The 23,445-nt window shown below is 42.3% G+C and overlaps 1 protein-coding gene across 2 annotated transcripts in view; it reads right to left on the bottom strand.

Moving 5' to 3' along the window:
* PREX2 (phosphatidylinositol-3,4,5-trisphosphate dependent Rac exchange factor 2) overlaps positions 1–23,445 on the bottom strand; it is a 190,613-nt gene that overhangs the window by 96,604 nt on the left and 70,564 nt on the right. For both annotated transcript variants that reach the window (XM_001511236.4, XM_007666826.4), the window contains exons 8-13: positions 22,282–22,385; positions 13,061–13,210; positions 11,283–11,427; positions 8,053–8,153; positions 3,405–3,508; positions 1,442–1,491 (exon numbers count right to left, since the gene is read on the bottom strand). In XM_001511236.4, the coding sequence (XP_001511286.1) occupies positions 1,442–1,491; positions 3,405–3,508; positions 8,053–8,153; positions 11,283–11,427; positions 13,061–13,210; positions 22,282–22,385 (654 nt within the window). The remainder of the gene's footprint in view (positions 1–1,441; positions 1,492–3,404; positions 3,509–8,052; positions 8,154–11,282; positions 11,428–13,060; positions 13,211–22,281; positions 22,386–23,445) is intronic.

Here is a 23,445-nt window from a genome sequence, read left to right on the forward strand (position 1 = left end):
ACTTTAACCTAGCAGTGAGATTCTAAGGAAGGTTTAGGGACCTTTTCGTTTCATAATGGAAAGGTGATTCTGAGACAAATTAGCCACTGAGGCTGCAAACCTGATCAGGGACTTAAGACTTGGTTTCCCAAACTGTTGAGGAAAGCTAAATTGTTAACCCCTTGTGGGCAGGGATCATTTCTATCACCTCTACTATACTCTCCCCAGTGCTTAGGACAGTGCTGTCTGCTCGATGAATACCACTGATTGACTGATTTGACGAACACCATATAAGTGACACTTTCTTCTTGGATCTTGGATTTTTTTTTTCGTTTTTTTGGTGGGTTTTATGGGGGGGTTACTATGAGCCTGGCATTGGATTTAAGTGCTGGGGTAGATACAAGATAATCAAGTTGGACCCAGTCCCTGTTCCACATGGGGCTCACAGTCTTAATCCCCATTTTAGAGATGAGGTAACTGAAGGCCAGAGAAGTTAAGTGATGTGCCCAAGGTCACACAGTAGTCAAATGGCAGAGCCAGAATTAGAACCTAGGTCCTTCTGGCTCCCAGGCCCATGGTCTATCCAGTATGCCACACTGCTTCTCTGTGGTGACGGTTTAGGTGACAGTCCAACACTCAAAATGCTCATGAACCTTCTGCCTTTTGAGGGACAGATTTCAGTTTCTTCCGATTTATCAGTGAGATGATGGAGCCAAGAATGGGAATGAGCCAGAAGGGCAACTGGGAGACAAAATCAGAGAGGTAAATTTAAATTTCAAATAACCATTATCAGATAGCCTCATGAAACAAAATAGCCAAGTGATGAGGAGTCTACGCTATCATCGTTAATTATTTATTGACTACTGACGTGCAGAAAACTGTACTAAACACTTGGGAGAATACAACCAAATTGGCAGGCACATTCCCTGCCCAAAACAAACATACAGTCTTCGTCTTCATCAATTATCTTCATCAATGGTTTTTACTGAGCTCTTAGTGTGTGCATGACATTTTACCAAGTGCTCGGGAGAGTACATTACAAAAGAGTTGGTAACCACAACCCCTGCTCTCAAGGATCTTAAAATCTTTATAGTTTCTATCTTCAACCTCTCCTCCTCTAGGTCAAAACAGTAAAATTAGCTGATGTGTGATGTACCGCTTCTTCTGTCCGATTTGGAGAGGGAGATGCTTATGAGCAGCAAACAAGCCACAGGGTAAACAGAAGACAGGTAGAAGAAGAGCCGGAGTCTATCAGCTGGTTAATCAGTTCCTGAGTAATCAAGATCCCTACCCCCCTCAAATATCTATTATCTCTATCTAAATATATCAAATATCAATCAAATATCTATTGCTCTAACCACAGGGGGTGGGGCAAAACCATTTTTACCTGAATGCTATTTCTAGAGCTCAGAGTTTAAATATTTCTATTCTTCACCTAAGAGAACTTCACAGCCAAACTCACCTTATCACTGGAGTAAACAGACTATGAAGGCGACAGTATAATCTCACACCCTAAATAAAATAAAACACATGTCAACAAACAGGACCATGCAACAGACCACCCCAGTAGCATCAATATACCACATATTTTTGCCATGAAATCATTGGAAGCATTAAACAGTCATGACCCACTTGAAAATTCTTCAATTATTATTTGGTATAAACCTCAATTCTGAGAACAAAGAGGTGAGTGAACAAAAGTATGTTACCATTCTCCTGTCAACAATTATTTTGAAATGACAGAAATAATACTTCAATTTGCAATAAATACTAGCAGTGTGTCATGTAAGGACAGATATGAAGCACTACTCATATATCATGGGACTTGGTAAATTCACTGTGGGCAGGGATCATTTCCATTATTCCACTGTACTCTCCCAAGTGCTCAGTACAATGTTTTGCACATGGTAGGAACATTTAAAAAAATGATTGTTTGATGGGTCAGTCATATTTATTTTGATCCTACCACTCATCTAAATTTGCGGATGTTCAATAGGAAAATAAGCAACTGTTCAGTCTGAAGCATGCTCAGTAATTGCTCTTAGATGATAAGCATTCTAAAATTTGTAGCCCAGACATACTTGATTGCTAAAGCTTTGAAACCTTTATCTCTCCCCTCTAGACTGTCAACTTGTTGTGGGCATTCATTCAATAGCATTTATTGAGCACTTACTATGTGCAGAGCACTGTACTAAGAGCTTGGAATATACAAATCAGTAACAGAGACAGTCCCTGCCCTTTGAGGGGCTTACAGTCTAATGGAACCTGTCTGCCAACTCTGTTATATCGTAGCCTCTCAAGCACTTAGTACAGTGCTCTGCACACAACAGGCTCTTAATAAACTTGATTAATTGATTTTCTCCTGTGTCCTCTTCCTCCCCTTGACCCCAGTGTAGTCAGTCACTGAGAACAAAAGGGAAGAAAGATGGAATGGGGTTACAACACTCATGGCCCAGGTTGCAGCAAAAATCATCTGACCCACCTGGGTACCACCACTGATATTTCTGAGTCTTTCAATGCATTCTTTGATTCAATTTCATCTCACAAACCATTTGAATTTCTTGTATAAATGGGCCCCAGACTCTTGGGTTTTTTGGCTGTTCCTTGAATAAATGTTGGTTACTTGAAGAAATCGGGTGCCTCTGTCGAGACGGCCTTCATTATATTTCCCTCAACACAGGGAATATATCTTTAAATCCTATTATTCTTCTCGAGACACCTAGCATAGTGAGCTACCCCCAGTAGATGCCTCCCAGTAGTTCAACTGGTTGAGACTAGGGATGGGCCATTACTTTGGTCTGCAGACCACTTACTCTTCTTCCCAAGGGTCCACACTCTGGCCTGGAAGAGCAGAGAGGGCCGCCGCTTATGCCTACCTGTCAAGAGCCAGCTACAGCTGGACTCATTCACTGGTGACATGCCTCTCTCCTGTGCTTTAACACTAAGACTCCTTTCCTTTTCTTCTTCTCCGTCGTCCTGACAGGCTCCCTTTATTCCCTCCCTGCCCAACCACACATATGCCCCATCTGTCATGCCAGCTTCCACTAGACTAAGCTACTCTACAATCTCCCCTGTCCCCAATCTAATGTCTGTCTCCCCTCATGGATAGTAAGTTCCTTGTGGGCAGGGATCCTACCACCATATCCGCTGTATAGCACCTTCCCAAATGTTCTGCACGCCATAAGCATTCAGTAAATACCACTGACTGATTCCGAGCCACCCGAAAAGATCGCCCCTCAGAGCTTGAAACCTTAACAGGAAAACGAAAAGGCTCCGAAGCACACTGGGAGGATTTCACCGGTGCTTTGTCGGTTCACTTCCTTCTTCCTAACCCCTCTACGGGCACGCCATGCTGCAAAGCTTCCCAGCTCGGCATGAGCATCTCCGGGTGGCCCAGGCAGAGAAACAGAACAGGAGTCTGTTACCTTGGAAATCACATCCTGCATCTCATTTCTTGGATAAAACGTTCCATCGTCGTAGCGGAATCTATATAACATCTGTTCTGGTTTGAATTGATGCTTATCAGTAACTAAAGGAGAAGAATAAATAATGTGGTCAGAGTTCAAAATGTTAACAAAGAAAATGAATGGCTAAGGATATCATCCAGAGCCCAGTTGGTCTCAAACTGCATTTTTAATAAAATGAGAAATTTCAAGCTTCAAATAAACAAAAAACAAAAAGTGATTTCTGCTAAACTATTATAATGTTAAGGATTTGAAAACAAATAAGTTCAAGACCTTAAAACAAATAATTGTTGGTTAATGTTTGTTGGGAAGCAGTGCGGCCTTGTCGAAAGAGAGGACCTGGATTCAAATCCTGGTTCTCCCACTTAACTGGTGTATGACCTTGGGCAGGTCACTTTACTTCACTGAGTATCAGTTTCCTCATCTGTAAAATAGGGATTTAATCCTACTCTCTCCTACTGGGACTGTGAGTCCTTCTTCATTCTTAAAAACCAGTCTACCACTCTCCCTAAACAAATGGGTAAAATGGAAGGAAGAGAGAAAACAGGCAGTAAAATGAAGCATATAGTATGATAAATCACATATTATTTTCTTTAATAAAATAAGTTAATCAAAAAACAAAGACCCCTTTCTTTCTTCACTGTCATCGTCGTTTACAGGGAAGTAGCGTGGTCTAGTGGATACGGTGTGGACCAAGGAGTCAGAAGGATGTGGGTTCTAATCCTGAATCTACCACTTGTCAGCTGTGTGAGCTTGGGTAAGTCACTTCACTTCTCTACACCTCAGTTACCTCATTTGTAAAATGGGGTTTAAGATCGTGAGCCCATGTGAGGTAAGGACTGTGTTCAACCTGAATTTCTTGTATCTACCCCAGTGCTTACCACAGTCCTTAGCTTGGAGTAAGAGCTTAATAAATACCATTATAAGGGTACCATTATAACTCCCCATTAACATACAATTACAAGAAAACTGAGATGTTCATTTATGAAAGTACTTTAGGTGAGGATTGGAGTTTATAGGATAAATCACACTCATTTCCATGACATTTCCTCTCTCACTTGAATGGGAAGATCGGCTTAGTTAATGGTCAAACTGCCCCCAAACCATGTGAATTAATTTCTCCTAGATTTTAGTGTTCTTATATAGGGGTGGACTAATTACTGATTCAAATAAGTATCCAAAGATGCACACGCTATCCCCAAATCAATCCACAACCAATCCCTGCTCAAAGCTTAGACCATGAGCCCCTTGTGGGATAGAGACTGTGTCCAACTTAATTATCTTGTATCTACCCCAGTGTTTAATTTAGTACCTGGAACATAGCAAGTGCTTAACAAGTAAAAACGCTTCCTAAATTCCGGAAACTCATGGGCTCCCTATGCATTTTGTTCTATCTCCTGCAGATTATACCAAAAAGAATACAACTGATCGCTCGTATTTAATGAAAGCTTGCTGTGAGTAGTGCACTGTACTAAGCACTTGGGAGAGCACAATATAAAAATAGGTAGACACATTTCTCTGCCCATAATAAGTTTACAGAAAACAAAAGTGTGTAGCAAAAAACAGAAAGGAAAAATTTGAAAAGATTTTTGAAATCCCAAATCAGGTCTCATACTTTTCCCTGTCTCTAACCAGTTTCTATTTTTTAGATTTAAAATAAGATTATGTTTGTAGGATGAAATGAAAAGAGATTTGATATCTATTTTTTCTCTGCTCCCATCAAGGCACCTCTTGAGTCATTTTTTTTTTATGGTATTCATTAAGGATTTACAGTGCCAGGCACTGTTCTAAGCACTGGGGTAGATCTAACATAATCAGGCTGGACACAGTCCCTGTGCCATGTGGGACTCTCGATCTTAATCCCCATTTTATAGATGAGGTAACTGAGGCACAGAGAAGTGAAGTGACTTACACAAGCTCACACAGCGGACAGGTGGTGGAGCCGAGATTTGAGCCCAGGTCCTTCTAACCCCCAGGTCCAGGCTCTACCCATTAGGTCACGCTGCTTCTCACGGAGAAGGTTCAGCTTGCTCCTTGACTACGTCCTCGGACCAAACTAATGGGAAAAAACCCTTCTGCAGAGGCTGGAATAGTTGGCTTTTGTGAAACGTTATATGAGAGGGGAAGAAAGGAGCAGTAACAGGGAAGCTGATCAGTTCATTAATTGACACATTTGCTTGTCTGTCTGATGTGGAAGATGTGGTACGGTTCTCTGTTGCACTTAAAGGCAACAATATTCACAATCAATGGGTTTCTGGATTCCCACGTATTGAGCATTTCAGCTTGGCACAAGATGAGCCAAATGAGAAAAGAATAATCAGTTCTTTCAAAATACCACAGACACAGTGCATGCATGGCTCAAACAATGACCAGTGTACTGAAGTCTTGCCTCTGGTGAAGTTCTCAGCAATATTTGCGATGTGAATAATAACAACAATAGCCAAATATTCTTGCTCACTCTCTCTGAAACAGATGGTTCATTCAACTTTATTTTAAGAATCCCATTTTCACTGAAACACAGCTGGAACCACATACTAATGAAAGTAACATGTCTGGCTCCTGCTGCCACGCTCTGACATAATTACTCTTTTTATTGTGAAATCACAAAAGGGGTTCACTTAACTCTGCACTGGGGAGATCTGGGTTGGTGTACTTTGGACACAACTGAAAAGGTTGGAGGAGAAATTTTGGCAAGTCTATCTGCTGATGAAAATTCTGTATGAATTATGAAGGTAATGTGATCTGCCATTCTGAATGATGGTTTAGAGATAAGGAAAATAGGCCAGGCTATTGCAATCAAAATACAAACTGAAACCAGGAAAACTTAACTTCTGTCATTTCAACGGTGATCAAAATAAAACTGCTGAGAAAGTTTTCATGTCTCATAAGGTAATTATCCTTATACATCTCAAGGTCAAAAAACAAAATACTTTCAACACAATCTTCATTTCCCTTCCAAGGAAAACTAATTTGAAAGCCTTATTTAAAATCTACTTTACCTTACATTCCTTATTCTGACTCCACTACCTCTTAGATTACGAACGCAGTATGAGATGGGCACTGTGTCCGATCTGATCATCTTCAAACTACCCCAGGGCTGAACACCCAGTGAGAGTTTAATACATGCTATTATTATTATTACCATTAATAATAATAAGGCCATTCGTGTCTTCGGCAAAGCGAAAATATCAGGAGAAAAGTTCACTGGCTGGGGGCTTTTTTCTTCAACCCTATGTCACTGTAACACAAAGTATTCAAAGATCAGAGCCTCCCTAAATGCACGCAGAGCATGAAGATATTCAATCGGGTGCCTTCTAATTTGTTTTTGCTGTATGACTCAACATGGATTTCAATTCATTTAAAGTCGGGCCAGTTCTAATCTAGGGGCTTTAAATTTTACAGCAGTGAGTATGTGGCCATTAAGTAACTTTTCAACGAAGTAAAAGAAAGTAAAATCCCTAAAATCTCTCTTTTACCCCTCCAGACCCTCCCTCTTCTTGTTCCTTCTTCATCTCTCCCATCTTGACCAGCAGTATCTTAAGAGGAGATGTCCCACCTCCTCTCAAAATCTGCCTCCTCTTCCAACTCCATCCCTTCACACCTTACGTGTCCTACCCAATTTGCTTATTTCCACCCAAGTGCTTAGTACAGTGCCTGGCACATAGTAACTGCTTAACAAATACCACAACTATTATTATTATTATTAGAACACTTGCTCCTTTCTGATGGCCAACTGAACTTGTCCAAAACAGAACCCCTCTTCTTCCCATTTAAACCCTGCTCTCGCCCTGTCTTTCACATCACTGCAGACAACACAATATCCTCTGTCTCACGAACCTGAAACCTTAGCATTATCCTCAATTCATCACTCTTATTCAACCCATCCATTCGGCCTGTCACCAAATCCTGTCAATTCTACCTTCACAGTATCGCTAATATCTGCCCTTTCCTCTCCAGCCAAAGTGCTGCCTGGATCATTTTTCTCAGAAAAAGTTCAGTCCACGTTTCTCCGCTCCTCAAAAATCTCCAGTGGTTGCCCATCCAACTCCTCACTATCAGCTTTAAAACATCTACTCGCCTCCTTCTCCCTTATCTTTACTGATTGCCTACTAGAACCCAGGCCACATGGTTTATCCTCCAGTGTTAACCTACTCACTGTACCTCGATCCTGTCTAAAATATAAATATATTGTGTAAAATATAAACTTTTCAGACACAAAGTACTAAACAACACAAAAATACTCTAACCAAACTGCTTCGACGTTAATCCAAGCACTTGTCCTAATCTGCCTCGAGTACCCTATTGGAATCCTTAATGTCTGTCACCCTCTCTAGACTATAAGCTCATTGTGAGCAGGGAATGTGTCTACCAACTCTGTTATACTGTACTTTCCCAAGCGCTTAGTACAGTGCTCTGCATATAATAAATGCTGAATAAATTTGATTGATTGATGCATTCTTATTTTCTGAGCCTCACCTATGTCCTGCATACCTGGAAGATTATTAAGAATGTTATAATGAGAAAACATAATACAAATAGCCAGCTGTTTAAGTCATAATTCAATAGTATTTATTGAGCACTTACTATGCACATAATCAGATGTACTTACCATGGTGGATAATACCATTCTCCAATAATGCTTGTCCCAAATGGACTCCTTCCTCAGGTTTGTGAATCTCTCCAATTTCCAACAACCAGGATACAAACTCACTATATTAAAATATATAAATCAGACAAATCTCATGCTTATACTGGGCAATTCTCCAAACGGACGCTTCCATACCGTATCTTGCCAAAAACAAACAACCATCTGGGTCCCTTTTTTTAAAAGTCAGTTCTGTCATGCCATTAATGTTGATATTTATTAAGCACTTACTATGTGAGAAGCTCCCTATTAAGGCTCAGGGTAGATAACACACCATCAGATCTGAGACAGTCCTTAACCTACAGGGGACTCAGTCTACAGAGGAGGAAGAACAGGTATTTTATCCCCATTTTACAAATGAAGACAGTGAGGCATAGAGAGGTTAAGTGTGACTTGCCCTGGGTCTCACAACAGGCACATGGCCCACCTGGGGGCTACAACCTGGGCCTCCCGGTCTTCCAACAGGCCCACACTGCCTCATTACCACAGTTCTGTTTTAATTAATACCTCGGTTCATAGTTGTGATCACCTCATTTTGAATGTTGGAGTTAAAGACGGAAGGGATTTCAGGAAGTTTAGGGTCTGAGTTGGGATGGGTTTCAAACACTAAAAAGACAGAGAACGGACATTTGGGGACCTGATTGGAAACAAAGCCGCATGGTGTAGTGGAATAGAGTACCCACCTGGGAGTCAGAAGGTCATGGGTTCTAATACCGGCTCTGTCACTAGTCTGCTGTGTGACCTTGGGCAAGTCACTTCACCTCTTTGGGCTTCAGTGACCTCGTCTGTAAAACTGAGATTGTGAGCCCCACGTGGGACGGGGCTGTGTCCAACGCAATTTGCTTGTATCCACCCCAGAGCTTAGTACAGTGCCTGGCACACAGTAAGCACTTAGCGAATACCAAGATTATTATTAATATTATTAGTATCATTAACTCTCATATCTTTTCAATGACCTTTGATGAGCAAGGCTCGGAGTCAGGGTCAAAGAGCTGTAAAGGTTGGCACTTAAACTTCAGATTTTCTAAAGTCTCAACTAGTTTCTCATCGCCCCACCCTATAATCCCCCTAAAATTACTTGAGTACCCTCCTGACACCTAACTACTTTGGAATTCACATCCACCATTCCACTTTTGTACGGATCTTTATACTTTGGTGCTCCTTCCTACCTAATTCATTTTAATGCCCATTTCCCAAGCTAAATTGTAAACTCCTTGAAGGCAGGGATCATCTCTATTTGTTCTACTGAACTCTGCCAAGGATTTGGGGCATTACCTGACACACATTAGGTGCTCAATAAATACTATCTCACTGACTGAAAACACTACAGAGATTTTTAAACCCATAAAAATGCCCAATCATTACCAACTGATATTTTGCCTATAAGGAATCTGGGACTCAGTAAATAAATGGACAATTCTAAATGTATCTGCACAACTACTAGATAAATTGAAACTTCATTTAAAAGGCTAAAATGGTTTTTCAAATAAGAATAATTGTGGTTAAATGCTTACTATGTGCCAAGCCCCATACTAAGTGCTGTGGTAAATACAAGATAATCAGGTCCCACATGGGGCTCACAGTCTAAGCAGGGGGGAGCACAGGTATTGAAACTCCATTTTGTAGATGAGGGAACTGAGGAACAGAGAAGTTAAGTGACTTGCCCAAAGTCACACGGGAGAAACATGTCTAAGTCTTTTTCTAGGCAAAGAGGAGTTTAGAAGTGCCATAGGTGTTTTTTACTTTTTTACACACATAGAAAGGAGGTGAAGAATTTCACCTTTCTGGTGGAACTTCCACAGCTGGCTTCCATTCTCCTCAGTAATAATCCTGGGAAGGACTGAGGGCAAAATAGGAGAGAATAGCTCAAGTACAGCAAATTACAGCTCAGAGGCTTTCTACACAAATTCCACAATTATAATAGGGCTCAAAGAAGCAGGAGGCCTCCATCTTTCCACACTTGTAGATTTCGCCAGAGTAATTAGCAAATTCCCTGCTGCTGCCAAGTGATGCTTATGTTTTGCTTCTGCCTGGAAGGTAGCATCTCAGGGGGCATTTTATAAAACTCCACTGTGACCGATAAGGCGGCATTATATTCAGAGATGCTCCACAACATCTAGGGCTCTTTCATCATGCCAATGTGGAAATAATCTTAAAGCTCAAACAGTAACAAACAAGCAACTATATCTTTTAGGTTGCTTTTTTTCTTTCATTTTCTTTTTTGTTCTGGTTTGAGCATAGAGAAGAACACCAGAATAACATTAACACGTAGAAAGCTCCTGAGAATGACTCTTCTCTCCTCCCCCTAAGCTTAGAGTGACAAAACCGAATTATCACAGGTCTTGAGAATTCAAAGGACGACCAGTCGACACAGCCCAAATCAACAAGGAAAACAAGTTGGGAAATAGGTAATTTGACATCACTTGGGGGGCAAAATTGAATCTTTGATCCTGAATGATCCATTTGGGCAGAACTACGCAGAGAAAAATCAACCAGACAATTGAGCATCTCATGCTTCACTTGAACATAAGGTCATATGCAATGCCATTACACAGTTTGGCCAATGGACTTCTCAGCCCTGAATCTTCGCTTTAATGTCGTAACAAAGTATACTTCAAAGATAAATCTCTGCATGTCTTAAGAAACAGTTTGGGTTAGTGGAAAGAACTTGGACCTGGGAGTCAGAAGACCTGGGTTTTAATCCAGGCTCTGCCATTTGTCTGCTGTGTGACCCTGGGCAAATCACCTAACCTCTCTGTCTCCATTTCCTCATCTACAAAATGGGGAATTAATACCTGTTTTCCTTCTTACTTAGAATGGGAGCCCCATGTGTATCTTTCATCTAACCCAGCACTTAGTACAGTTCTTGGCACATAGTAAGGGCTTAACAAATACTAGAATTATTATCATCATGGCATTCATTTTGGTACATTGCTGGTTTAAAAATGCCACAATTTCCAAAGATTCCCTATGTAGTTTAAGGTAGAGTATAAATGTACGCTCCTCCAGACACTTTCCTTTCTTTTGATGCTCTTAAAGCTGCATTAGTATTGAAAACATTGTTAAAGATGTTAAAACCAACAGAATAGAGATCTCAACAAGGTGATGGGGGTGCTACTATAAACAGATCACACAGACTAGAAAAAGCAAAAACGTTGTTTTTAAGCAATTAAAATTCTAGTTATAAACCCTACCTTCCAAGAAAGCATTTAGGAAAGGTAGTTAGCTTCCTCTTCCTGTCTTTGATCAGATTTCCTTGTCTGCACATCATGTTGTAAAGTTTCTCTCCCTGCTCAGAAATCATCACCCATGTATCTTGTTCCATGCCTAGTTTTAAACCTAATGAAATTGGGGTGAGGAAGTAATAAAAGACACAGTCAGTCATCACATTATACTTATATCATTTGTGAAGTTCCCTAGCAACCACAATTATCTCACAAATATAGCACTTTGTTCTAACAAAAACACAGAGTGAAAGGATATATGAATGGATTAATTTCCCTGAAGTCATTATTATCATCCTCAACTAACTTTCAGTGAATACCCACTAGATGCAAGGAAAAGTGCAATTAAATATCCAAAGTAAGATCTTTTTCAACTTCAGATAAATGTGTGACACTTTATTCTCATCAACTCAGTAGTGATCCAAACTCTACCCAAGGGCATTTTGGGCATTAGTGTTTAGTACAGTGCTCTGCACACAAGAAATGCTCAATAAATACAATTGAATGAATGAATGAATAAATGAATGTATTAGGGGAAACAAATGGAGAAGGGGAAGGAGGTGGTAGTAACACCTGGAGGAGGGGAATCAGGATGGAGGGAGAAGAGAGGCAAAGGGTAAAATCTCCCCCCTTATTTAAGATTTGGCTGTTCATCACCCCTTCCTCAACATTTTAGAAAGAGAGATGGAAAGTGTCCTTGTTTTACCTGGTCTACAATATGGGCAGCTACAATGCCTTTTTAGAAGGACTATCTTTCAGACTGCTCTGAGACGTGAAATAGTAGAGTGCTTTAAAGCAATCCCCTTGCCCCCTCCTGCCTCACCTCGCTACTCTCCTCCTACAACCCTGTCACACACCCTGCTCCTCTACTACTAACCTTCCCCCCGGACCTCCATCTCGTCGATCTCACCACCAATCTCTCACCACATCCTAACTCTGGCCTGGAATGCCCTCCCTCTTCATATCCAACAATCACTCTCCTCACCTTCAAAGCCTGATTGAAGGCCCATCTCCTCCAAGAGGCCTTCCCTGACTAAGCCCTCCTTTCCTCTTCTCCCACTTCCTTCCACATCATCCTGATTTGCTCCCTTTATTTTCTCCCCCCGCCCAGCCCCATATCACTTATGCATACAGTGCTGTAGCAGACAGTAAGTGCTCAATAAATACGATTGAATGAATAGCTGTAATTTTATTCATTTCAATTCATGTCTATCTCCCCTTCTAGACTGTAAACTCGTTGTGGGCAGGGAATGTGCCTGTTATATTGTTAAAGTGTACTCTCCCAAGCGTTTAGTACAGGGCTCTGCACACAGTTAGCACTCAATAAATACAACTGACTGACTGGAGTTCCGACCCTCTTGATCTAAATATACCTACAAACAACATATAAATGTTGACCAAGAGGAGAAAACTAGTGATCAGAAATAAGACAAAGAGCAATTAGTGGCAAAGGAAAAAAAGATGTAAAAATAAAATATCCAAGGCAGGAAGAAATACTCTGGTTTGCACAACTTTCAGCTATCCCAGCATAATTCCAAGTTCTCTGAATGTCACTGGAAGGCAGTAAAATGAAAAAATGCTGACCACATGCTTCTACCTCTTGTCTTTCTTACTAAGTAGCAAGTAGGGATCACATCTATTTAAACACTGTCCCGTGTGACTGGTTGGATTCAAAGAGCAGTAAACCTCTGATGATCGTTGACTGTCTGCCCAAAAGGGCATAAAGAAAATCCATTTTATAAACCTACCTTTCCGCCTTTCTCTCTCCTTCAAAATAGCTTCTAGCCAGTCATGTTTGTCTTCGGGGGTTTTCGCCATACACACAAACCATTTATTCTTTGCTGTGTTATGTATTTTCCAACCATTAATGACAATGTGTCCACTGCTGTGGAAGTCAGCTAAGGAATGAAAAAAATGTAAAACTGTTCAGTCAGAATGATTTATATCATTAAAATTGGCTAAAACATTGCTAGGGTTTCTGAGTTCCAAATGTCCTAAATGCCAGTACTAAGTGCTCTGTATTCCTTAAAAGAGTTTGTAATAGTGGATGTGAATTTTTGAATTGTATGAGAGGAAAGAGTGTATATGAATATACCAGAGGGGAGGGGAGAGGAAGGGATAATAATAATAATGTGGTATTTGTTAAGTGCTTACTAGGTGCCAAGCACTGTAGTAAGCGCTGGGGTTGATACAAGCAAATCAGGTTGGACACAGTCCCTGTCCCACGTGGGGCTCATGGTCTCAATCCCCATTTTACAGTTGAGGTAACTGAGGCACAAAGAAGTGAAGTGACTTCTACATTCTCCCCCCAACACACACACACATATGCCTGATCGAGATCATTGGCAATGCCTACCCCTTGAACAAATAAAGGGCTTGAAAAAGTCTATGTCAAAACAGCTTCGTCCTCAGAGCAGCAGAAACATTTGTCACCTCACTATCTAAAAATCAATTCTGCCCCAGTATTTTAGATAGACTTTGAGTCATTTGGCGCAGACCTTTAAGCTTAGAACAATTCTTCAGCAAAAATAGCAGGCCCAGTTACATAAAGGGGTAACATTACAAGTTCATTATCGCTAAAAGATGATTTAACCTCCTGCTGAAGTACGGGGGGAGGAGGTTGTAGTCATCATCCAGCCTGGAGCGCCTCACCATTAACGTTTCTGGTTTCTCAGGATGGGTGGAAGGAGAGGAAAGGTCCCTGAGAGTCGGGAAACCTGGGTTCTAATTCTACTTCGGCCCCTAGCCTGCTGTGTGACCTTGGGCAAGTCACTTAACCTCCATGGGCCTCTTTCCTCAGCAGAGTTTTAGGGATAAGGTACTTGCTCTCCCTAACTCTTAGTGTGTGAGCCCTGTGTGGGACACAGTCAATGGTATTTATTGAGTGCTTATTGTGTGCAGAGCACTATACTGAGCGCTTGGGAGAGTATAACGGAACAACAGAAAAGACAGAGTCCCTGCCCAAAATGATAGTTCCTTGTATAATTTGATTTTCCTATATTTATCCCCAGCATTTAGCACAGAGCTACTGAGTAAGTCCCGAATATCCTAATTCATTTATTCTTCTGACAACTGAGGCAGCTCCCCTTAGTTTTCCTCTTTGTTACTGAATTGTTGCTTTTACTGAATTTACCACATTATTTCTCTCTCTGCGTTTCTGTCGTACAGATCCCCATCTTTCTTCTGCCAGGTCTCAGGACTGGGGTTCACCCACTGAATACATAATCTCAATAATTAGGATTGATAGATTTTTTAATGGTACTTGTTAAGTGCTTACTATGTGCCAGGCATCGTACTAAGCGTTGGGGTAGACCCAAGCTAATTAACTTGGTCACAGTCCATGTCCCTCATGGAGCTCAGTCTTAATCCCCATTTTACAGATGAGGGAACTGAGGCATAAAGAAGTTAAGGGACTTGTTCAAGGTCACACAGCAGACATAGGAAGAGCCAAGATGAGAACCAGGTCCTTCTGACTCCTAGGCCTGCGCTCTATCCACTAGGTCGCACTGCTTCTCTACTTGATTTATCAATGGAGAATCCATCATTATCATCCCCTGAGATTCAGGATTGAGTCTGAATCCATATCCTTACACGTTTCCCTGAAGTTTAGAAGACTCTGATGCACACTGTAAGCACTTAAGCACTTAATAAATCTCCTAATAATTTAAAAAGGACTGCTTGTGGCCTACTCTAAATTTGGATATTTGCACAAGTGAAACACGGTTTTGGTGCTTTTATATGGGGCTCTTTAGAAGAATCATGGAACTGAGAAGTCCTGACTGTTTTTACCCAAGAGGTGAACAGTTCATCAATAGGCTAAATCGGAGCCAGGATAAACACTTACAGTATTTTAACAGCAAAAGCATTCTAGGCTTCTCAATTGAGAGGATCAAACAGAAATAGGGAGGACGGTTCTTGATGATGCTCTTACATAATATTCATTCATTCATTCAATAGTATTTATTGAGCGCTTACTATGTGCAGAGCACTGTACTAAGCGCTTGGGATGAACAAGTCGGCAACAGATAGAGACAGTCCCTGCCGTTTGACGGGCTTACAGTCTAATCGGGGGAGACGGACAGACAAGAACAATGGCACTAAACAGCGTCAAGGGGAAGAACATCTCGTAAAAACAATGGCAACTAAATAGAATCAAGGCGATGTACAATTCATTAACAAAATAAATAGGGTAACGAAAATATATACAGTTGAGCGGACGGGTACAGTGCTGTGGGGATGGGAAGGGAGAGGTGGAGGAGCAGAGGGAAAAGGGGAAAATGAGGCTTTAGCTGCGGAGAGGTAAAGGGGGGATGGCAGAGGGAGTAGAGGGGGAAGAGGAGCTCAGTCTGGGAACGCCTCTTGGAGGAGGTGATTTTTAAGTAAGGTTTTGAAGAGGGAAAGAGAATCAGTTTGGCAGAGGTGAGGAGGGAGGGCGTTCCAGGACCGCGGGAGGACGTGACCCAGGGGTCGACGGCGGGATAGGCGAGACCGAGGGACGGCGAGGAGGTGGGCGGCAGAGGAGCGGAGCGTGCGGGGTGGGCGGTAGAAAGAGAGAAGGGAGGAGAGGTAGGAAGGGGCAAGGTGATGGAGAGCCTTGAAGCCTAGAGTGAGGAGTTTTTGTTTGGAGCGGAGGTCGATAGGCAACCACTGGAGTTGTTTAAGAAGGGGAGTGACATGCCCAGATCATTTCTGCAGGAAGATGAGCCGGGCAGCGGAGTGAAGAATAGACCGGAGCGGGGCGAGAGAGGAGGAAGGGAGGTCAGAGAGAAGGCTGACACAGTAGTCTAGCCGGGATATAACGAGAGCCCGTAATAGTAAGGTAAGAGCCCGTAATAGTAAGGTATAGTGAAGAGGAATTGAAATTAAATCAATTCGAGGTTATAGACCAAAGTACGGAGTGCACAGGTATCTAGGAAAATGGAACTGGGTATAATAAGATATTCTGAATTACTTTATACCTTAATGGTATTTGTTAAGCACTTAGTAGGTGCCAGACTGTATTAAGCGCTGGGGTAGATATGATAATCAGGCCAGACACAGTCCATGTCCCACACAGGACTCACAGTTTTAATCTTCATTTTACACAGGCGGTAACTGAGGACCAGAGAAGATAAGTGACTTACCCAAAGTCACACAGCACACAAGTGACAGAGCCAGGATCAGAACTCAGATCCTTCTGACTCCCAGGTCCGTGCACTTTCCACGAGACCATGCTGCTCTTCAATAAATACAATTAATTGATTGCTAGTTCCTTTGGGAATAATTCCTCCCAATTGTTCGTTTTAGGTAGCCAGCCTGCATAAGGCAAGCCAAGAGGTAATGCCTCACCGAGTTCAGCCAAACCCTATCTTTCTGGCAATGGTCACACTGCTCCTGTAGATAGCTGAAAACCAAACACACTCATTCCCTGCCAGAAATTCACACCATGGGCAGGAATTCAAGGCATGAATTTTTTCCCATGAATCTCAATCCATTCCATGAGCTGGGGAAGACAATTCAGCAAGCTACCCCATTACCACTTCTCAAGGTCACGCGACAAACATTCTTAACCTCCCACAAATGCCACATATTGCAATCCAGTAGCCAATCCCCTCTTACTGCCTTTCACACAGAGGGCAGTAGGTACGAGATGATTTAGCTTTCTTACTCACAGCTCCTGAACCTATTCACCCCATGTCAGATTCAGATATTCTGCCCGTTTTCTGTTTTGGGGGTTATTTGGTGAGGGAGGAGGTGTTGAAGAAGGGAAGAAGAGGAGGGAAAAAGATGAGTTTATCCACCAGCTCCTGTTAGGGTGCGTAAGTCACCCATGGCTTCTTGTACCACCTTCCAACACCTTCTGACACACGCAAGGCATTGAAGAAGGAGGCGCGTTGGGCTGACAACAACGTTTTCAAAACTGAACCGAGATTCACACACAGAACTTCCGCATTATTCTGAACGAGCTTGATTTTCCTCTCTCTCAAGTGGGATAGGTAGTCCTATGGTATGAAGGGATGAATTCTCTCTGTCCCCTTGAAGATTTCCCTCCTGCACGAGGTTTGCCCAGTTTGACAGAACTGCTCCTCTTTCGGCTGGTGGTCCAGTCAGACACAACCACAAACCCATCGACCACGGAGGCCCAAAGAAGTGATGTGTAGCTCTGTGGGACAGGAAGAATCCCTGCTTAGCCTTGTCAGATCCATCCCAAAATAGGGATATGAAACTCAGATGTGTGGTTACATGTGGAGCTCTGTAGTAGCTCAATGGGGGAAACAAAAATGATGGTATTCGTTATGGGCTTACTATGTGCCAGGCACTGTACTAAGCACTGGAGCAGACACAAGCAAATCAAGCTGGTCACAGTCCTGTCCCATGTGGGGCTCAGAGCGTCAAACCCCATTTTACAGATGCGGCAACTGAGCACCACAAAGGTAAAGAGACTTGTCTAAGGTCACAAAGCAGACACATGGTGGAACTGGGATTAGAACCCATGACCTTCTGACTCCCAGGCCTGTGTTCTATCTACTAGACCACACTGCGGAGGCAAAAAATTCACCTCCTCTCTTCAGGAGAAAGATCATTTTCCCTCTGTGAGTTGTGGGGGGGGACAGGGGTGTGAAAAAAGAGAACGAAGGAAAAGAGGAGAAGGGGACAACAATCATTTAAGGTGAAAACGTTCTTGAGAACAGAATTAACTTTTCCAACTTGTCGTTCTTACTTAGAGTTTACCGCGTCTTGGCTGGAACATTAACATGAAGCCTGGCAATCTGATTGGCTAGCACGCTTTCACACTCAAGTCCCCCCACTTATCTACAGTGAACATCCCTCGATAAGATTATATGTACTTCCTTTGGCAAAAACAAGACTATTGCTCACTGCACAGGATCAAAAGCATACTTTCACAGAAAATGTCACATAAAACCATAAATTAAGCACTATGGAACCGCAGTGGTAAATAGCAAAGGTCAACAGTCTTCCCAATTACCGATTTCAGGAAAGGCAGAACAGTCTAAAGGGCAGTCCGGTATGAGCCACTAATCACTTCAGACTCTTCTACTTTGCATATTCTCTAGTCCTTAATTCAGCACAGTTTTGTATAATGAGATGGGATTTTCCAAAACAGAAATAACCATAAATCTCAGCAGACACACTGGTATCCTTTCAATAACTTTGCATTTTAATAAGATGGACTACAGCCAACTATTGTATACACAGGCTGGGAAACGTAAGGAACTGCCAGAATGTATTATTCCACGCATCGAGAAACAGATGACTAAATATTCAGTTCAGCTCTCTCTTTGGTGCTCAACACCAGGAATGTGTGCCAGAGTGTTTCCAAGGGAATTCTTAAATAGCCGTTCACTTCACTTTAAGACTAATGCTAACACAGTGATTGGCCCAGTGGACCTGAGATTTTAACAGTATAACAATAGGAATTTTGAACAAAGGAACATAAAATGTGAAAATTAAGTTAAAATGGAACTGAACCATCTTTTTTTTTCTTATTCGCACTCGGTTAAAATCATACGATTCTATTGTTTATTTTATTTCAAATGCAAGGGATGACTTAAATGTCTAAATTCCTTTACAACGTACACACTGCCCAGTACAACTCTGTGAAAATCAGCTTAAATTCCTCTTTCCGAAACGCATTCTAAAGCCCGAACATGAATCATTCATTCATTCAATAGTATTTATTGAGCGCTTACTATGTGCAGAGCACTGTACTAAGCGCTTGGGATGAACAAGTCGGCAACAGATAGAGACAGTCCCTGCCGTTTGACAGGCTTACAGTCTAATCATTAATGATGGTATTTGTTAAGCCCTTACTATGGGCCAAGCACTGTTCTGAGTGCTGGGGTAGGTACAAGGTTATCAGATTGTCCCATGAGGGGCTCACAGTCTTAATCCCCATTTTACAGATGAGGTAACTGAGGCACAGAGAAGTTAAGTGACTTGCCCAAAGTCACACAGCTGACAGGTGGCAGAGCCGGGATTAGAACCCACGACCTCTGACTCCCAAGCCCGTGCTCTTGCCACTAAGCCATGCTGCTGCTCATTTGGTAAGGGTCCAAAAAAGAGCACAGCAATGTCATTCTGGGTCAGAGCAGTAGTCCATCAATCCCAGGGTTCTGACTCAGACAATGGCAACAGCTCGTTTGAAGGATTCGTGTCCTTCTGGACCAATGAAAATAACAATAATAATAATAATGGTAATAAATGTGGTTTTTGTTAAGTGCCCTCTATGTGCTATACACTTTACTAAGCACAGGGGTGGATACAAATTGGGCTGGACACCATCCCTGCCCCACGTGGGGCTCACAGTCTCGACCCCCATGTTACAGGTGAGATGACTGAGGCACAGATAAGTGAAGTGACTTGTCCAAGGTCACACAGCAGATGTGTGGCAGAGCCGGGTCAGAACCCATGACCTTCTAACTCCCAGGCCCGTGCTCTACTACTCCCTGCCTCTATCAGTCCACGAGAGGGAGAGATCTTGACAAACATCCCCAGTTACGAGAAATGATGCCCAGACTACAGTGCCCATAATTTTCCTAGTTTTCCTCCTGGAATGTTTTCCTTCTGTGCTAAATCAACTGCTTACCAAGTCGGAGAAGAGTCAAATGGAAAGTGTTATAATAATAATAACAATAATGTTGGTATTTGTTAAGCGCTTACTATGTGCAGAGCACTGTTCTGAGCGCGGGGGTAGACACAGGGGAATCAGGTTGTCCCACGTGAGGCTCACAGTTAGCCCCATTTTACAGATGAGGTAACTGAGGCCCAGAGAAGTTAAGCAACTTGCCCAATGTCACACAGCTGCCGAGTGGCGGATCCGGGATTCGAACCATGACCTCTGACTCTGAAGCCCAGGCTCTTTCCACTGAGCCACGCTAAATCAACAGCAGCAGGCTTCTTTCCCTTCCACAACCCCATGCTCACACCTGTCTTTTTCAACTGCCTACATGGAGATTAATGCCCCTTTGAGTCCGAGGATTGGGGCATGTGTAACGGCATGAATGTGCCAGTTTTGACCGTTGTGGGGAGAAGGAATGACCCGTTGCAAAACAATGGATGGATTCCTTCTGCATCTGTAAAATGGGGATCAAGACCGTGAGCCCCACGAGGGACAGGGACTGTGTCCAACCAACCTATGTATCTGCCCTAGTGCTTAGAACAGTGTCTGGCACATAGGAAGTGCTTAAATACCACAATTATTCTTATTATTATTACGCTGGTTAAAGGCAAGAAGCTGGAAGAACTACAGGTCATACATGGCATTACAAAAAATGATGATTCTGGGCTCCTTCATGATTTTCTTCGAATGTAAGACATGCAGGGACACTATCAATCATAACTCTGTGCATCTCATGAAAAAGAGTAGAGAGAAAGAACATAGCTGTTCGAGCTACGTCTAAATGATCTTGGCTTTGTCTTTTTTTTTTTACTTCAGTTGTTTCTGCTTTTCTTTTTAAAAAGTGGAAGAATTTAGTCCAAAAGACAACATTAACTGACCGCCTAGTTTGTAGATTTGAAAGGTGAAGGTCAGGAGATGCAAATGTCAAAGACTTCTTAGGAATAACTAACTTTGTGACGAGAAATAAACTGCTGAATTTTGGCATGCAATCAGGCTTTGAAACATGTGCTTTACTAGAAATTAAGTAAAAATGTAATTCAGCTCACAGTCCTGGCATACCGTTGATATATTTGTCTCAAAACTTTTATAGGTTTTGGGTTTGTGGGTGCATTTTTTTTAATACTCAGCTATTTATAGATCAATGGATGGTACTTATTGATCATTTACTGTGTGCAGAACACTGTACTAAGCGCTTGGGCAAGTACTGTACAAGAGAGTTGGTAAACACGAGTGGATTTACAGATTTACAGTGGATTGGAGTGGATAGAGGATGGGGCTTGGGAGTCAAAAGATAATGGGTTCTAATCCCTGCTCTGCCATTCATCTGCCGAGTGGCCTTGGGAAAGTCACTTAACTTCTCTGTGCCTCAGTTACCTCATCTGTAAAATGGGGATCGAAACTGAGAGCCCCATGTGGGACAGGGACTGCGTCCAACCTGATTTGCTTGTTTCTTTCCCAGGGTTTGCTGCAGTTCCTGGCACATAGAGAGCACTTAACAAACACCATACGATTTACATAATAATACGATAAAAATGGTTAAGACCCAAAGGAACACTATAGAGAGATACATGGAAAACTGGACCTCAAGAAAAAGAAAAATGGAATCCTGTAGGTCAGATCGAAATCTTTACCACTAACTGTACGACCCAGTGGAAAGAGCCCAGTAATACCAGTTCTCAGTCCCAATTCTGCCGCTCGTCTGCTGTGTGACTTTGAACAACTCACTGACTTCTCTTTGCTTCAGTCTCCTCCCTCTCTCAAAGTGTGGGTCCTGTCTGGGATAGGGAACTGTGTCTGAACTGATGATCTTGTATCAGCCCCAGTGCTTAGCACAGTACTTGACACATAGGAAGAGATACTTCGATACCTTCCAGCATCACCAACATCCTCTCAATCTGGAAGAGTTTAGTGTACATTTCAGAAGCCTGAAACTGGCTGCCCAAAACTACATGTACTTTGCCATACTTTCCACACCGTTTGTTGAGTAGTGGCCAGAGACAAGCAGTAAAGAAATTAAGACAATCTAAGGTACAGAGACAGTTTCAGGAAAAGAAAAAAGAAAATTCACAGATACATTTCCAGAACACTTTATTCATCAGCGCCACCCATGGAGAAAGAGTGACTCTTTCAAGGAAAACCAAAGCGCCTATTTCCTGTCATAATGCTATCAGGAAGACTATTTCACCTTAACTCTGTCTTGGCTTTCAGCATGACCGACTATAACTATTCAATTATAGTGCAACACATCCCAATAAATATTTCCCAAGATAAAAATCAATACAAAAGTTTGGCATGATTGGGAAATCTAACCCTCTCTGACTTTGTCACAATCAGCCCCGAATTGCTCACCTGTGCCGTCGTCAACGTTCTCAACTTCCATCACTTCGGTATTGATCCTCCCTCGGAAAAGATAGCGATGTCCATCCGTGGAAGCTTTGCTGTTCTTTAATCGTCTTGTAAGAGAAGGAGAGTTCAGGGATCACTAAATTCAACTTGGAGGCTCGGCAATTATCAGGAGAAGCCAACGGTTGAGCGCAACACCAGAGTTTAGTCACCGGCATTTTGTTATGGATCAAAAGTAATGTTCATACCTGGACCTTTCCCTTAATCTCTTTACTCAAAGTGGTGAGCTTGGCTAGCAGTAACCAACCTCGTCATATACCTCTAGACTGTGAGTTCGTTGTGGGCAGGAATGTATCTGTTTGTTGCTTATTTAATAATGTCTGTCTCCCCCTCTAGACTCTACGCTCATCGTGCAGCACAGGGACTGAATCTGTTATATTGTTGTACTCTCCCGAGCACATATTACAGTGCTCTGCACACAGTATTGCTCAATAAATAAGATTGAATGCATGAATTCCAGCTCCTTCAAGTGGCCTGGATACAGAGATCTGGGGCAAAGGAAGTTGGCAGATAGAAGAGACACCATTTTTTTCCTCTAATGGAATGTTCCGCCTGCCAAACAGGCACCTTTTGAGAGCTTAATTCTAGCTGGCATGATCTCGATATTAAAGCCTGCAATTATGGAATTATCAGGCCGAGAGATTTCAAGGTATTTACAGCCTACCAAAACCCCACTTTCACCTGAAATGTCCATACACAGCTGTCCAGATATTTTCTGAAATGGTATCTATCTGTCAGGCACTGTTCTCAGGGCTGAAGTCATCAGCTTGGACACAATCCTGCCCCCACTGGACTCACAGCCTAAATTGGAGGGATTTCATCCCCGTTTTACAGATGAGGTAACTAGGCACAGAGAAGTTAGGAGGAGCCCAAGGTCACACAGCAAGCAATTGGCAGAACTGGGATTAGAACCCAGGTCCTCAGACTTGCAGGCCCGCAGTCTTTCCAGTAGATCACACTGGCTCTGAAAGAGCAAGTGGCAGAAGTGGGGAAAATTTTTGCCTCACAAATCAGGGCAGTGCTATTAAAAGGAAAACAAAATCTATAATGACAGTGGCTCTCAAATATGCTGCACTGGATGACATTAAGAGTTAAAAAATAATCCACTCA

The sequence above is a fragment of the Ornithorhynchus anatinus genome, chromosome 7, assembly GCF_004115215.2.
Source record: "Ornithorhynchus anatinus isolate Pmale09 chromosome 7, mOrnAna1.pri.v4, whole genome shotgun sequence".
In the NCBI taxonomy this organism is placed as follows: Eukaryota; Metazoa; Chordata; class Mammalia; order Monotremata; family Ornithorhynchidae; genus Ornithorhynchus; species Ornithorhynchus anatinus.